General features: G+C 40.2%; 1 protein-coding gene across 2 annotated transcripts in view; it reads right to left on the bottom strand.

Annotated features, from left to right (window-relative positions):
- Nucleotides 1–11,765: 11,765 nt before the first annotated feature.
- Nucleotides 11,766–18,500, bottom strand: part of LOC147444507 (flap endonuclease 1-B-like) — a 98,094-nt gene continuing 91,359 nt past the window's right edge. The window contains exons 12-15 of one of the 2 annotated variants that reach the window (XM_086527102.1): nt 12,633–12,714; nt 12,435–12,549; nt 12,308–12,364; nt 11,766–12,227 (exon numbers count right to left, since the gene is read on the bottom strand). In XM_086527102.1, the coding sequence (XP_086383228.1) occupies nt 12,186–12,227; nt 12,308–12,364; nt 12,435–12,549; nt 12,633–12,714 (296 nt within the window). In that variant the 3' untranslated portion in view covers nt 11,766–12,185. The remainder of the gene's footprint in view (nt 12,228–12,307; nt 12,365–12,434; nt 12,550–12,632; nt 12,715–18,500) is intronic. The other variant, XM_086527101.1, reaches the window with a different exon arrangement.

Here is an 18,500-nt window from a genome sequence, read left to right on the forward strand (position 1 = left end):
AAAGTCTACTATAGAAAATGTATGTTCATAATCAATCCCACTGGATGTGACTACTATCTGTTTGAACATTCCTCTAGGCTACAATTTCATGTGTGTCTGACATAGAGTTTTTTTTTAAATTTTTTCCAAGTTTCCTATGTAGTAATAGATTCATTTGCTCCACTATCAAGGATAGACAAGGTTTTGAATCCTTTGTATTTCTTTGGTTCAGAGATGTTCTTACAGTGATCTCATCCATTCTTTGCATACATTGTATCTCATTTATCATGCTCTTTAGCTCTTTGCTAATATCTTTCATACATGATTCCAACCATTCAAAAAAGGGAATAATGTCATAACTCTCTTCATCACAGATTTTGTAGAGGTGAATTCATTCATGCATAAGTCCATGGTGGCTAGTATTTGAATCCATTCTATATCTTCAAAGAGATCCTTCGAAAAAGGTTTTGGCATATAAGCATCATCCAACTTGCAATATTCTTTTGGAGATCATCGCAATTTGAAGCTCCACACATTTAAATATGAGCTTTGGATTACAACCATGCATGAATGTTTGGTTCGTTTATTATGGAAAACCAAACTCCTCAACAGGTGTTCGATTGACTTCTCAATAGCTAAGACCCTTCAGACTTACTCTCAAAGTCATTTCCTTGTGGTGCAAGTAGATATAGTCATAACCCCAATCTTGAACCATTTTAAGCTGTCTCATGGATAGACGCCCCAAAATAACATCAAAATTGTTGTTTTTTTGTTAAAATCTACTCTAGTAAACATATGGTTGTAATCAATCACTACAAGAGATCATTTCATGACCGACGCCAAGTTACCAACGTCGTTGGCGAGCATCGATAAATGCATTGCTAAAATTGGAGGGAGACCCAATTTTTTTTTTCCAAAATTTTAAATACCGATGCATATTACGACGAGTATACAGAAGTTGATATTGATGCACATTGCGATGCCTGTACTAACGCCACCTACTTGCTTCAGATCTACTACCGTGGGCTTACTGGGTTTAAGATATTCACTCATACACCCCCCCTGCAACAACAAGAAGGTAAGATTAGAATTGAGATTTATGGTAGATTTTTTGTTTTTGTTTTTGTGTGTGTGTGTGACGTAGAGCGTGTGTTTCTGTGTGTTTTTTTAGGCAGGGTTCGTAGCATTCTCTCAAGCATTTTGTGCTCACATAGGCCGCTTGTGAGTGTCCTATCCTTTTCTTTTCTTGCATACACATACATAATCACACACATGCACATAAACACGTAAATAATTAAAGATGGACATAAACTTACACATAATTAAACACACTACGCACATACACACATTTTCAAATAAAAAATAATGCCTAAAAAATATATATTAAATCTAGTATTTTTAAATTTTGATTAAATATTATCATTCACAAACAAACATATTGAGATTTGTTACTTAAAGAAAGTTTAAAAAAATTATTGAATTATTTTGATTTAGATCAATTTATATATATTTTTATTTTTATGCAATTTTATTTAAAATTTATGTTGTACTTTTAAATTGTGGCATACTGTAGGTGTTGTAAATGTTAGTGTTAGAATGTTTTAGGTTTTATATTTTAGTGTTAGATTTTAATTACATTTGACAATCTTAAAACGTTTGGCCGTTTTAATATGTTTATGTTAAATTATTAAGGAGAGTGGCTTAGGTTTAGGTTTGATTATTAGGTTTGGTCATCTTGATACATTTAAGTTAAAGTATTAGGGTTAGCGGCATTTGGTTTGAACGCTAATAGTTGGCGGTCCATGTTAGATCACTTAGGGTAAAACGGCTTTTGGGATGGCCGATAGTAGTTGATGATGCATATTATACCGCTTAGGGTAAAGTGGCGTTTTCTTTGCTGACTGGTCAGAGTTGGCCTTGTAAAGGTGCTTAGGGCTGGCAGTATAAAGACGCTCAAAAATAATTTAAGAAATCTTTAGTTTGGCCATTTCGGACTGCAGTGTTTGGCTTCCGAGCCTTGTGTGTGTGCTCATGTGTTAATTCCTGTCTCGCAGGATTCCTTTGCACGTTCTCTGTGTGTGTGTCTAAAGTAAAGAATTTTGGGTGAAAGCTAAAGCCTACCGCCCCATTGGCCGGTTTCAAAGATACTTTTAGAAAGTCAACGACCCAGGATATCAAGAGTTCCGATCTGGAATGAGACTCCCTATTGGATGAGATTCTTCTGGGAAGCCAACGACCTAGGAAATCAAGAGCTGTGATTTGGAATGAGAAAACTGATCGTGCCTCTAATTGCCACTTAGGGCTAGCCGCTTACATTTTAGTTCTTCGCAATTTGGCTGTTTCAAGCTGCTTAGGGCTAGCCACTTGGGGTTAGCAGCTTTTGATTTGGCTGCACTAAATTGGCTTAGTGTTGCATTAGTTTAGCCATTTTAATAATCTACATATGATAAGCGGTTGGGGTATTTCATGTGTTTGCTCCCCAAGCCCCACAGGTTCGCTGCTCACATGCAGCTATCGTACTTTCAAGTTCATGGAAGCTTTGGGGAAGCAAACGAGACACTCTCTCTAGACTCTAGAGTTTGCAATCTATTGATACTCAGACTGAGCCTGAGCCGTGTTTGGCCGCTTAGGGCTAGCCACTTAGGTTTTAGTTAAGGGTTAGCGACTTAGTTTGGTCGATAGGAGTTTTAGGTTAGAATGTTACAGTATTGAGACTTGTCCTCGATCTACATGCATTCTCATGTAGACATGGGTGTATACTTGTGTCACACCCATAAATATAGGCATTGACCAATAAAGACGAAGGTATTACCCGATGGTCTTGATCTCCATGCACCTCTAGACTGAGGTGTACGAGGATCGGACATGGCTAGAGAATGTAAGGTAGTTTACACTGTTATCTACTTTTGACTTGGATGATTAGGGTTAGTCATGCAAAGGTACTTATGGTTTGGCTGATTAGAGTTAGCCGTGCGAAGACGCTTATGGTTTGGGCAATTAGGGCTAGTGGCTTTTGGTTTGGCCATTAGAGTTATCTGTGCAAAGGTATTTATGGTTGGCCAATGTTCCGCTTAGGACTAGCTAGCCATTTGTTCAAATTTATGTGTTAACTCATGTTATATGCGCTAATAACAATCTAGCCGTGTGCACTCACTATTATTTGTTCATTTGTTTTGCTATCTTTAGATTAATTATAGACAAAAGAATGGCATGCCTTTGTATGCTATGTAAGTATCAAATCACTGGCGGAGTCTTTCTCAGCAACACTCGATGCCACATTTCAAGAAGATGAGATTGAACAGATGTTGGATGTCTTCTTCAACATGGACCCCATCATTGAAAGCCAAGGTGGAGAAAGTGCTAGTAGTCAAGGCAACACTTCCTCTCAACCTCAATCATCCCATCCACAAAGACGGCGTGAGAATGACGAAGAGAAAGGAGAGATGATGTGAATGCTTGCCCGCATGTCATTTTACAACTGTGCCAAAATCTTTGTTCTTCATACAACCTTAACCTACAATCTATTTATGGATGGTCCACCACGAATGTTACATAGTTTTTCAGGTAAATATGTATATGCCATACTAATTTACTTGAAAAGCCAAAGTTCTTGTTTAAATTGTTTAAATGGTTTTGACAGATTGCACAACAAGCAGATTTTGTCAGAAGGCAATCACATGCCCTCTACCCGACCTATCGCCAAACAATTGCTTACAAACTTGGGGATGGATTACTATAAAATCCATTCATGTCCTAATGATTGTGTACTACAGCTTCAAGATGAGCGAGACATATTTCAAAACCATAACGATAACCAAATTCTCAAACCATAACCAAAACCTTAAGCAGTTTTCAAAACCGTAACCATAACCAAATTCTCAAATCATAACCATAACCTTAAACACATTCCAAAACCATAACCATAACTATAACCAAATTCTCAAACCATAACCATAGCCTTAAACAGATTTCAAAACCATAATCATAATTAAATTCTCAAACCATAACCATAATGTTAAACGGTTTTCAAAACCATAACTATAACCAAATTCTCAAATCATAACCATAGCATTAAGCAAATTCCAAAGCCATAACCATAACCAGATTTTCAAACCACAGCCATAACCATAATATGATTTCAAAACCATAACCATAACCAAATTCAAAACCTTAACCAAAATCATAACACGATTAAAACCATAACCATAACCATAACCATAACTATGAACATAATCAAAACCAAAGAAAGGTTATGGTTATGGTTTGAAAATTTGGTTATGGTTATGGTTTTGGAATCCGCTTAAAGTTATGATTATTGTTTGAGAATTTGGTTATGGTTATGGTTTTGGAATCCGCTTAAGGTTATAATTATGGTTTTTGAATTTGCTTAAGGTTATGGTTATGGCTTGAGAACTTGGTTATTGTTATACTTTTAGTATCCGCTTAAGGTTATAATTATGGTTTGAGAATTTGGTTATGATTATGGTTAATGTTATGGTTATGGCTTGAGAACTTGGTTATGGTTATACTTTTAGTATCCGCTTGAGGTTATAATTATGGTTTGAGAATTTGGTTATGATTATGGTTAAGGTTATGGTTTGTGAATATAGCTATGGTTATGTTTTGTGAATCTTGTCATGGTTATAGTTCCAAAATCTTGTTATGCTAATGGTTACATTCTCAATATGTATTCACACATTTGCTCAATTTTAAGGAAAAATAAAGGTGGAGTACAATTGCTTTTGCACTCTTTCCTTTGAATAGAGAGGGATGCTTTTGGTGCTGCAATACATACAACACCAACTGCCAACCCTCTCTGCTCTTTTTTTTTTGCAGGTTTTGGCATCGGTATACGCGTTTATATAGGCGTTGATATGCCCGTTGATATAAGCGTCGATGTGTGTTTTACATTTCAACGCATATACCGATGCTTTGTATGCTGAAGTTGATACCGACACCGTGGATTTTTATAAGTAGTTTATTTTGGTCGATATGATCGTCGGTATCCGTGCGACGTGTTGTAATGAATCTTATAGGATGTGACTACTATCTATTCTAACATTCCTATCGGTTTTTCCATGTAGGCATCAAATAGATACAATTTCATGCGTGTTTTACATAGAGCCAATTTTTCTAATTTTTCCAAGTTTCCTTTGTAGTAATGGCTTCTCTTGCTCCAATGTCAAGGATAGCCAAAGCTTTGAATCCTTTGTATTCCATAGGCAAGGTTGTGTTTCCTTCCTCACCCTCCCCATAATCACCGACTTTGTTGATAGGTACTATCTTTGTATTTTGCCTAGTATGGTTCACTTTCTTTGTTTTTGACTCAATATCCTTGAATGGAAATTTGATGAATTTTCCAAGTTTCTTTTAAACTTTAGCCCAAACGTGACATGAGTTTTAGCAATATTGCTAGCATTATCGTGCATTGAATTGGAGTAGACAACAACTCTTGTAAACTCCTTGAGTTAATGATTCATGGAATTGTTTTCCACTCTAATGGTACAACTTGCTTCCAATTAAATTTCATGCTCTCCTGTACATGATGGTAGAGTCTTCAAAGTGTACATTTTTCTCTGTATGGAAACCACGAACCCAACATCACCATAAAGTGACTAGAACTCTAGATTTTGGTGCTCATGCTTTATGTTTATTTGTGTAATGGGAGCATGTTCATACATCATGCTTCCTTCCTTTACATTCCTAATTGCTTCCCATAATTCGTTCAACCATGGCTCCTTTATCTCTGGAATAGTTGCCAGTGATCTTGAATTATATGTAGTGTTAGTCACTACTATGGTGCTAGTAATTATCTTGAATAATTTGTAGTGTTAGCCATGGCTTCTCTATCTCTGGCATAGTTGCCATAAAATGTGGTCTTGAATTATCTGTAGTGTTAGTAACTAGTCGATCATCTAGTTAAAATGTTTGGTTTGAGTTTAGCTTGAGGAGATGTTTCAAACGCCTTCTCCCTAGGTGCTTCAGGTTCAACCTTTGATGTTTGATTTCAAGAGGTGGAATGAATGGTACAGGTTCAATCAAGGCTTGTGATTTCTAGATTAATTTTCTACACATTTCCAATCTTTGTTGCTCTACTTTAAGATGAGGATAGGTCAACATTTTTACTACAATGTTTGATTAGACTTTAGTCTGGCCTTGTAGGTTTGCAATAAAGCATCTAACAGTTCCGGGAATTTATCAACCAACACCGATTCTTTTGAACTGATAATAGAGGGTGTTTTTTGCCACTAATAAATCTCTCTTTCTTTGTGCTATTATTGTTGTTCTCAACCTTGAGAAAGCTTTGTTGCCATAACTGCTTGCTTATGCTCTTACTTTACTTTCAAGTTTTCTTGTTTAACGTTCCAAGATTTGCATTGAGTTTTAATGGATTTTCCATCTGTTTCAACTTGGTTTAAGCCCTTGTTACCACCTTTATTGGAGCAATTTCTCAAAATCCAATCCACTTGAACGTAAGATTTCTATCATGTTCATAGGTGTCTTCCTTGCTCTATCAGGATTTTTGGATAATCTTGAAAGAAGTGCACTTTGTTACACTCTATACAAAATCCAAATACTCTCACTATTTCTGCTTTATGTGGACAATTTCTAGCACAATGATCTCCTCCACACTCATAGCATGGTCCTATTTGTTGAGGTGGTTGTGGTCATGGCAATGGTTGCCCCATGACTTGGTAGATATATTTTTGGTTTGTAAAAAAATTGATTTGCTATGAACGTCAAAGTGTTCTAATCCATCAAGTAGTGATCTTTGTAGGTTAAGGTACATATGAGGACCGACTATTTGGCTCAAAATTTTTCCATGGAGAGTATGATTCTCCCCCATATTGAACATTATCTAGAACTACTCCATAACTATCACTAAGTTCCTCATAATAAGTTATCACTAACACAACTGCTAAACTCTCTTGTGACTTCATTGGTTGAGTAAATTTAACAATAATTCTATTGTCATTCAGTAGTGAAAGTTGCTATTCTAACATTGGTTGCAACTTCTCACCCTCTGGTGCAACATTGTTGTGTCTGACTGGATATTGTGGTGGTGGTAGGGTTGTGGGTTGTATGGTTGCTCTTTGATATAGTGTTGATTCTAATGACACTTGTTTGTTGCATGGTTTGTCTATTTTTACTCAATTGCACACCATTTTTAACTATCATGGCACATTTGTAGCTAATGGTTTTTGTTGAGTATAGCATTGGGTTGTCAGCAAATGATCACCCCCACAAATGTCACACTTCCTTGTTTGAGGTTGTATAACATTTTCTACTTATTTGAAGGATTGGTTCATCCTTTTGACCACCTCTTTAGATAATTGATCACATTGGCTATCTACTAGTTGGGATCTGTTGATCTTTTGAGTTATAGTTTCACTAACAGCAATGAAACTTGCATTATTTCTCTAGGTATGCATTTCCTCTTAAGTCTTGTCATAGACTTTGAAATTGTCCACAAGGTACAAAGCTTCCTTCATCACTCCTTCTAGGGATGCAAAACTCTTCAATTGAAGATCCTTTTTTAGTGTTTTAATTTCTTAGACCTCAATAAAAATTACTAGCAATTTGGTCTTGCTTGGTACCTCCCATGGTGGACATCTCTCAAAGTATTGTTTGAATATCATTGAGAGTTACTTTTCTCATTATATTTTTGTTTCAAAGTATAAATCTCTATGAGACAATGTTATGCTTTATTTCCCATTCAAAAACTTCTTCTGCAAATTCCATTTTCAATCATAACTTATGCTTAATGAGGCTATCTATATCTATGCATGCTCTTTGGCTATCCAACTTTCCCCATTATTCCAATGCCTAAGTACCAACTAGTCTAGTTGACTCAAGGCTTCATTAATGCTATACTTTCATTTAACGTGCTTCTGGATCATGACAGAGCTTCTCTGTCTCTTAGTTTACACGCCAGAAAGTCCTTAATGATGGAAGAACAAAAAGAAGCAAAACAATTAACTAAAGGTCCTTGATTACCAAAAATAAGTAAGCTTTGAGTGTTGAAACCGTATGATGCTTAGTTTTGACATGCAAAAAACCATGCAATAAAGCATTTTTCATTTTCATATCAAGCAAGCAACCACTATAGAGACATAAATGAAGCAAGCACGTAAATATTACATATGTTTGTGCTTCTTGGACCGTTCTTGGGTAGGTAACATGCTTATGTTGACTCCCCTTGACCTCTTATTAGACGTTCAAAGCTCCTTGCCTAAAAGGTTAATTCCAAAGCACAAGGAAGAACAGATTTTATTGAAAAAACAAACAAATCTTATTTATCCTAAATTGACCATAACACATTTAATACTTCTAGCTATTTAGCAATAAAAGCGCTATACTAATCTCTCTCTCAAGTTCTCAATAACTCACAAAACTTTAGAGTAAAAAACTAGCTCTATAGATCCTTGCAAGCTCTTTCATTTCTTTTTTATGTACAACTAGTTATAATCCCTCATCCATGCAAGAAATGTCTGGTTACACAAAAATTTTGATGAAGTTTAGAGTGATGCATCCTATGATGGCCACTCAAAATTCTCAAACCTATCATCCATATGTTTGCTCTCCATTGAGAGTGATGGTTTAGATTTCCAATATAGAGGAGCCTTTATTTTTTAAGATATAAATGGACTATCCTTTGTCTCACTTACTCCTAGCCAACAATTGTGCCCTCATTCTCATGGTGGGAACACCATGAGAACTAGGCTTGCTTATTAGTTGCCAGCTAGGTAGCCCTAAGAGATCACCACTATAGTCTCACTAAGGATGTAGGTGTTGTGTGTGATGCCGTTTATCTAAGAGAGAGGGCTTGACTCTATGGGGTAAGCCATGTATTGGTATGTGTGGTGGTTGATGAAAATGTGTGTAAGTTGTGCTCATGGTAGATGTTTGAAGAGGCATGTTTGACGTTGAAAGAGAGGGGGGGTTTGATAGTAAAAATGGGTTGTCCATCAACTAAGTGTAAAGAGAGAGTCACAATTGGGGGGGGGGGGGGGGGGGGGGGGGAGAGAGAGAGAGAGAGAGAGAGAGAGAGAGAGAGAGAGAGATGTGAATGAGTAAAATAAAGGTGTGTGTTTCGGCACACTAGAAAGCAAATAAGATATCGCAAAGAGAGACGGCCAGAGTTATGGGTTGAACCATAGTAGTGTCACATCATGACGAGAGAGAGAGAGAGAGAGAGAGAGAGAGAGAGAGAGAGAGAGAGAGAGAAATGAAAATGAAATGAAATGTTATATTAATGTCTTCAAAAGGCCATAGTGACCTATGAGACCAGAAAGTTACAAGGTGGTGGATCTGATACAAAGTCAGAGTAACAAAATAACAACAATACAAATAAAAGATATATACTATGGGATCCTATAATGGTCGATGTGAACTAAGCAAAAATGGGCGGCTTGCTGGGATAGCTGAATCACAGGAGATCTAGCATCGGTCGTTGGCGGATCTCATCAATCTCCTCCATGGTTAGTAGTCTGATCGGGCGTCGTGCATGCCTGGCCAAAGTGCTCCGAATCTTCTGACATAGCCTCTGTCGATGCTGTGTAGTCCTCCGCAGTCGTGGGTGCCTGGATTTCCCCAGTTCAGTCGCTCGGTTAATCAGTGTGACTCTGGTGTGAGACGAGGGGGAGCTCTGCTGTGGGATTGGCTCTTGCGGCTGTCCCGTGTCTGCTTTGAAGAAGTCTGCGATCCGTCTTTGAGACTGGCTAGCCTCGCCACTCATCAAGCTATCTCTGTGTCTGCGCAGCTCGAGCAAGAACAAACCCAAGCATCTCTGATCCTCGTATCCCATGACTCTTGAGAGAGAGAGAGAGAGAGAGAGAGAGAGAGATGTTAGTGTGTGTGATTAAGAGTGTATTTGCAAAAGTATGACTAAGATAGTGCACCAAAGTCCGGAGACAAATCTTATTCTGAGTCCAAAGAAAATTGATACTCAAAGTGAGCCTTGAATTAACATTTGACATTCTAATTCTACAAAATTTAACTACCTTAGGCATTTTGGGCTACAATAATTGCCCTCACATAATGGGCAACCCATTGGCAACATACAAAATTTGAAGTTCACAATATTGGGCCTCCTAATTGCAAGCTTGAACCTTGTGTTAAGAGGTAGCCCAATAACTGATATAATTGTTCTCAATTGACTTTAGGCACACAAACTTTTGTTTCAAAATTTTCTTGTGAATGAATGTCAACAATGCATGAATAATTATCGTGATGAAAGATCTCAAGCATACATGCTCTCAAAGTTAGTGCGAACTGAATGCTGCATTTGAATAACAATCAGTAGGCTTGGAATGCAACATCACACATCCTGATTTTAGCATTTTATGAATTTCACATCAGAATTGATTCCAAAATCCATCAATGCACACACATAATGCTAGTGCATAGATTCTCTCACCGAAACTATAAAACTCAATGAATTAAGCCTTAATTCCAAACCATCACCCAAAGATTTCCAAAATATTGGATTATGCAATCACCAAGCAAGAATACACATATATAAAATTGGATGCATATCCCTCAAATGCAGAATGCCACATTCCATTTGCAATAAATTAGGCCCTAATGAATTGTTTGCTCATGAAATTTGGTGAATTTGGCATTACCATATCACTTATGAGCACCATAAATTACCAAATCATGTGGCTCTACACATGTACACACACGTATCTTTGCCCAAATTCAACGAAATTTAAGGCAAACAAATTCATCAATCATGAATTTAATGAGACAATGTGACCACTTAGCATGAGTAATCACTTTCCAAGGATATCCTTGCTTTACGAGTAGACACATCAATGCACGCAATGGCGCTCCAAAATTGACCAATTTGATTACAAGTCCAAACACTCAAATGACAAAATTGGTGAGCAATTAGAGCATAATTGATTAATTTAACTGTATGGAATTAAGTAGGTGTAGCACATTACTATTAGCGATTGGGTTAGAAAAATGCTAGTGATATTAAAGAAGAAATTTAGTGTTTATTGAGAGAAACTTAGTGAGTTTTTAGTTACAATTAGCCATTGTTTAGTGGCATTTAGTCAATGGTTAGTCAAAATGAGTGAATAGTTATTATAAATTAGTTAATCGTTAGAGACAATAGTTAATGGCTAGGAAAAAATTAGTAAAAATTAGGGTGGAATTAGGAAGGATAACTAAAAAATAGTAAGCAACATTGCACATACATTAAAATCAAAGAAAAATTGAGCTACACACTCAAATCCAACATAGTGAACAACAAGGGAGAATCAATGCTCAATGTTGGGGTATAGATCCACAAACAACGGACCAACATGACTATCAATCTCAAAAGTGATAACTTTGCTAGGACTTGAAGGCATTAGAGGTGTGAGGTTCTCATGAGATGCTTTGATAAGAGTATCCGCGAGAGTGATAGAGGCTAATGGGAATAGAGAGTAGCCAAGACTTGACCACCTCTAGAGATGTGAGGTTCTCATGAGATTCATTGATGAGAGGATCCTTGAGAATGACAGAGGCTAACAGGAATAGAGAGTAGCCAAGGCTTGACCACCTTAATTCTCTTCTAAACATTAATAATTAACCAGTTACACACTCATCGAGACAATTAGAGTTTCAATCTTGCTAACCCTACACAAATCCTAAGTGCATGCACACATACACAGAAAATAATTCTCATATGCACACACTAGTTAAACACTAATATTGGATCCCACCAACCATTCGATATCAATCAATGTACCCAAACACTTTACACGCGCTTATAGAAAATGCTAAAGGTACATGCAGACACAATTAAACCAACTCAAAACTCAATGGAATATGATTAGGAACATATCCACACAGTTACAAGTAAAAGGATGCAATCATGCACTTGCTAAGCAAACTATCAAATGTGCACAATCATTATGGCCTCAAGCCTATCCAACCTACCACCTACCATAGTCTATATAATTTATCTAACCCCTTTGGAATAGGAGAAATCTCATTCCTGTAAATTTTAGCTATCACATGCAATAGACATACCAATTATACATATCATTGTCTTGAGTCAAAAGACTTGTCTTAGTAGTCTAGTCTTTAGTTGTTTACTTGGCACACTTGCCTTGCTTAATCTCATTAGGGCAAGCTAAAGGAATATCAGGCCTTCTGCTTTGTGGGCATCATGCAAAACTAGCATAAATCATTGTAAGGCATTCTTTCTAGAGTGACTTGTCTCTGATAGTCTTGATCCTGTCAATAGCCTGCAATATGTGTTAAATACAGAAAACCTCATAGTTGGCCAAGAGATGGTGTGCTGCTAAGGTCTACACCTAAATCATACCTTCATTACCCTCACAGGATTAAAACTATTCTGATCCACCAGAAAACTTCTCAAGTCCTAGCACAAGCAACACCACAGTTAATCATCAAGCTTCAGGAGGTAAACGAATATTCTCAAAAACTATCACCTGTTCATCAGGCCCAACCCATTGGGGTTCCCATTGATCTTCTGGAACAGTGACAAGTGGGTCTTTGAAGAGTCGACGAACTTCTTGAAAGGGCCACAGATCTGGCACTTGATACCTGACCACCAGAAAGAATAACTTAGACAAGGACTACCAATAGTAGACCAACCAATCGTCTTGCCAGTATGCACATAATTACACCTATCTTTGTTGATGCTCTCAAGAACACATTCAAGGTCTCCATGCTGACGAACCAGTTTCAGTGCTTTCTGTGGTCCAATCCCTGCACAAAGACTTTTGGCAGCCTTAACTTTCTGCATTCACACCTTCATAGTGCCATAATTCTGAACTTACTCACTAAAAGAATTGCGCACAACACACAATCATCAATATACACAAATTTCAACTGAAAGCAAAAGAAGCTAATGAAAACAAAACGATAGCTACTCTAGCAGTGGTTCAAATTGGATCAGAGGCAATCTGTGCCTCTTTAGAGAGGACAAACAATCATCTAGGAGAAAGTGGCTACGTGTTGGAGGAATGCTTGTCAAGCAATTTAAGGTCAGTGCATCTTTTGGCAACAAACTAGGAAACCTTTGAGAGTGTTGTCCTTATTGCTTTAATGGATGGCCCAAACTCGACATGGCCAAGCACGTTGACTGTCATTGATTGAGTAGCTTTGGGAATAGTGGTTTGCATGGGGTAACACACGGACACAGTTAACCATGCAGAGAGGGGTCCAAAAGAGAACCATTGAGATTTTTTTCTCCAGCAAAATAAACAAGAGAAGCTCCCGAGAAGCTGTAGAATGAAGTTGCAATTTCCCTCCCAAGATGGAACGACTTACGAGGATGATACTAATTCTCCTCCATAAATAGCAACATTCATAAACAGAATGTGTTCAAACCATCAAGCCATTTATTAGCTCCCGTACAGAACTGAGAAGCTAACTACTCTCTCCAATGATTCCTGTACACAGAGGGGCCAAGGTCCTAATCACCCAAACCTCGAAATAGGGCAGGAGCCATGCCACATTAATGCTTGTAGGAGGTCAGATAGAGGTAGCTACTTCCTATGTCTATCTGGGAGTTACCTTTTCTGCCACGATGACCCATTTCACTATGGGGGCAGTCGCCATATCCAAGCTAACTTGAGAATATGCGGCTTTAGCCAATACTAAGAAAGAGTGCCACCCGAGACTTCTTCATGAGCATTTCAGAGGATGGATTCATACAAAGACCCAAATACATGGAGGGATTTATGTGTCATGGTGCCAGGCTGGTGATTGGTCAGATTAGAGTATCCTTACACCATCTCAAGATAGAGGTGGGTAGAGCGATCCGGATCGCAAAGAGGATATCAGGCTATGTCGAGAGGATGTGGAGAGTGAGGAGCTTTATGTATGCAGATGGAGGGCATATTCTATTATAAAGAGAGGTAAATTACCTTGTTTGACAAGCCACGCTCTATGCAAGCTCTAGAAGCTAGAGCTAGGAGATCAGCACAGATTATAGACTTTTTTCACACGTTTACTCCTACACCTGGATCTTGTACCACACAGCAGGGAATCACACTCTGGCGAGCTTAGAGCCTCCAAGCTAGCAGGAGGTATAGCACTAGACAGTAGGATGGCCAAGCTCTACCCCAGAGATGACAAAGATCAGAGCCCGACATCGCACAGCGATAGAGGCCAGGCTTTTTGAGCCGCTCAGATCCAAGCAACCTCTCTCTCTCTGTCTCTCTCTCTCCCCCCCCCCCCCCCCCCAATGGGGTTTGGACTCTCTCTCACTGTTTTTAGGGTTTCGTCACCTCTTTTTCACTGTTTTCAGGGTTTCATCGTTGTTTTTTTGCTGCTTTTAAGGGTTTCTAAACTGTTTCAGGGTTTTGCCACTGTTTTTTGCTGTCTTTTAGGGTTTCAAATATGTGTTTTACTGTTTTTTAAAGTTTCGAAGCTGATTTTCTCTGTTTTCAAGGGTTTCAAAACCGTTTCTTGCTATTTGTTAGAGTTTCTTGTAATTTTCTCTATCATGGTCTCTCTCCATTGAGCTACCCATTGACCCCCTTTCACATGGCCTCTCTAGTGGCTATAGCCCGCCTCCCTCTCAACGTGAAGTTCTCAATTACCAACAAGCGGATGTCAACACTTGAAGTTGAAGTGAAGGAGTGGAAGAAAGAGATGGAGGGAACCTTTCTTCAAAAGATGGAGGAATGGAAAGAGGAGAAGAAGAACCTATGCGAAAGGATTTCTCGCGTCGAAGAGCAAGCGGCTTCACAAGAAGCCACAATCCGAACTCTCCAAGGTGAACTTCTTGAAGCAAAAAGTGGGCGGCTCAAAGAAGGCGAAATTCAGCCATCCGTGATGGAAGAATTGGAAACCATGAGAGAAGAAATACGGGTTAAAAAGGAAGATGAGGAGAAGAAGTCATGGGCCGCGGTCATCTCCGCAACACAAAAGAAAGTATAAGAGGCTGAAAAATGGATTGAGATTACAAAGAAAGGGAAAGGTAAGGAAGCTCCTTGTACGCCCACTCTTATTAGCATGACCCTCGAAGAGGAACAAAGGAGGATGATGCGGGCTCTACATGTGAGGGTAACCGGCCTCAAGGTCATAAACAATGTGGAAAAAGAGGTCACAATCCTCACATCCATGATGGGGGTGGACAAGCCTTCATACACAAAGGCATGGAGAGTGGTGGCCCGGGAGAATCTCCAAAAGAGAGAGCTCCCATACTACGCTTCCTCTCCTTGGAAGAAGAGAAGAAATTTCTGAAAAAGAGGCCTACTCTCAAGAAGACGGGTATTTTCCTCGGTGATGATCTCACTCTCTCACAGCTTGCGCATACGAGAGAGGTAATGCCAGAGATTACGACGGGAAGGGAGAAGGGAAAGACGACCTTTTACAGAGATGGTTGGGTGGTGATTGTAGAGCGGCACTCTACATGACGGTGTGAGACCTATGGGACCACACCGAAGATGGCTACTTGGAATTGTAATGGATCTATGAGGTTGGACATTGGTGTCTTTGAGGACAGTTTCAGAGAGATGGACATTGTTTTCTTCTCGGAGACTCATCAGGCCCCTGGACAGCTTATGCCACATGTGGTGGGATACAGATGGGAGACAACCCACAGGACAGTCGCGAGATTTGAGCATGGGAGTCGAGGTTCAGGAGGAGTAGCAGTGCTATTTAGGGAGGAGTTACAGCCACTACTACATATTGTACGGAGAGATGATCATGCTAGATACATGTGGGTGAGGCTGAGAGCTGACACAGGCCGATTTCTATACATTGCCATATGTTACTTCTCCACCCCCCCTCAGTACGTCAGTATATGCTGCACCTAGAGGACAGTCACCTTTCTCTATACTAGATGATGATATATGAGAGTTTTCTAGGGATGGTGATATCATCCTCCTAGGGGACTTCAATGCCCGAACGGGCAACTCTTAGACAGTCTTCTACGACACTTCGGATGAGATGCTTAGAGAGCTGGATGTGGGTGGCTTGGGGCTTGACAGATGCTCACATGACAGAGAGCAGACGAAGTATAGGAGATACCTCACAAAGATGACTACCATACATGGGTTAGCAGTACTTAAAGGCTTACAGCGATTTCTTGGAGCAGTCGGTTCACATGCTTTCCACACAGACACGGGGCCAGTACACTGGACTATGTTATGGCACAGCCGAGCTTTATTCCTTGTATTCAGGATTTCATAGTGGGAGCCAGACCAGTGGGTGTAGCAGTGGATCATGCTCTTTTGACATTGTCTGTTTCATTTCAGTATAGTACAACCCAGACATTAGGAGGCAAGTCACATACCCGTTATACATTTACACCACAGACTGACTCGGTTTATACAGAGGAGATCTATAGCCGTCTATGCACAGCTAGTCATGGTCTCTCAGTGGAGGAGTGCACCACTTTACTGATTGAGACACTACATGGTGCAGCATCAGAGGCATACCCATACACTTAGTCGGGTCAGAGGCGACATTCTGGGAGCATGCCCCAGAATAGTTGGTATGATGAGGAGTGCAGAGAGATGAGAGCCCAGCTCCAGAGAGATCTTCTTTTAGGAGTCATCACTTACAGACAGTATCGGATTGCTTCCGGGCGCCTTGTGCGACGAAACGACGGGAGAAATGAGCTTATTTGGCCCAGATGGAGCAAGACTTGTATCAGCTGTTCTTGAGTAGAGACTCAAGAGAGACATGGCGATTCTTTCATGAGCACTCCCCTCCCCTAGTGATTACTTCTCTTGATGTGTGGGGCCAGTATGCAACATTGTTATATACAGTCCTTGGATAGGACCCCTTCCAGATCCTATAGAGCCATGCCCACCTACCAGCACCTTCTTTACCACTGAGATGGTAAAGAGAGCCATTGATAGGATGAGGACCAATAGGGCATATGATCATGATGGTCTAGTAGCAGAGCACTTTATACATGCTAGAGATATGCTGGTAGAGGTTCTCGCAGTGTTGTTCAATCGTGCCATGTGTGAGGGGTTACCTGAGACTTGGAGGTTGTCTACTATTGTGCCTATCTTCAAGGGAGGTGACTCATTCGTCAGGACCTCATCCAGCTGGATACCAAGAGGACATGGATAGAGCCGCCGCAGGAGTTGGGCAAGAAGATGGCTTTCTATAGAGAGCATCTTCTCCACCTCACAGGAGATGGGTTTGTGATTCGACCCAGCTACATGGATACAGATGTGTCTCATGGTTTGTGGTGTGCCATTGGTCAGATACACACATCCTCACATCAGCTGGAGATTAAGAATGGTAGATTCAAAGGGATACCAGCAGACAACAGGATATGCCGCTTATGCCAGCTAGAGCCAGAGACAGAGCTACATTACTTATGTCATTGCACAATGTACTATGAGATTCGGAGCCATTTCCCCTGCTTATTCAGAGAGGGGTTCGGTCCTTTCTCTAGGGTCATGAGTTATGAAGTCAAAGATGTCTTGGGCTATATCTACTTGAGTTACACAGATCTAGAGACTTTACTTGGGAGAGCTAGAGAGAGACAGTCCCAGAGATGGATTACAGATTTCTTTTCACTAGATATGGGACAGCCAGAGGAGCAGCCATCACTGCATAGCTCGGCCCACACTCATTCGACCACTACCGGCACTCTCATTGACCGAGCAATGAGCTACGGAGATCCAGACGGCCACGATTGAGGAGAGGGGCTACACAGCATCGACGGAGACTACAACAGAGGATTCAAGCCATACTCTCTCGACATCCAGAGTGCAGATGAGGATGGATTCTAGTAGTAGTAGTATTTTTGTTCTAGTCTTTTTGTACCCAGACATGGTATCAGATTCACAATTTTGTAACATTTTGGTCTCATAGGTCATTTTGGCCTTTTGAAGACGTTAATATAACATTTCATTTCTCAGGCGTTTCAGCCACATGCAAACCCTAGCCTTCCCTCTGTGCAGGAGTCTCCCCCGGGGCGAGGGACAGCCCTGTGGGGGGGGCGTTAAGGCTCAGACCTGTCCCACCCATGCCCTAGATCTTGCACACTTCAGCAGGTTCTCTCTACTTCAATACAACCCCTCGGTCGGCCTGTCAAAGCCCGCTTAGCGATGCTGTGTTCTGCCTGTGGGTGGTACTGCCATAAGTTGGCCCTGTGCTTTGCCCGTGGGCGGTACTGCCATAAGTTGGCCCTGTGCTTTGCCCGTGGGCGGTACTGCCATAAGCTGCTTGGAGTTGGGTGCCCCATTTGACTTCGATTGAAAAGCCACATGGGTAGTGTCTCACAGGTTTACACAGCCGAGATTCAAAGACTTTTACACAGTTTACACAACACTCAAGTTTTACCCGAGTCATGTCTTCCTTCAACACACCGACCCCCAGCACACGCAAGAGTTTTCTTGCTATGGCAGCTGCACCAAGGAAGGATCCCGCCGCTCGCCAAGACGTGAGGATCACGGCCCTAGAGGCTCAGATCCAAGCACTTGTTTTGGAGAATGTAGCACTCAAACAACGCTCGAGAAAGCTCCAGGATGCACGAAACTCTGCTCGCAAAAAAACACGAAGTCGAAGCTTCT

Source organism: Adiantum capillus-veneris, chromosome 13 (genome assembly GCF_014529385.1).
Source record: "Adiantum capillus-veneris isolate H3 chromosome 13, ASM1452938v2, whole genome shotgun sequence".
NCBI lineage: Eukaryota > Viridiplantae > Streptophyta > Polypodiopsida > Polypodiales > Pteridaceae > Adiantum > Adiantum capillus-veneris.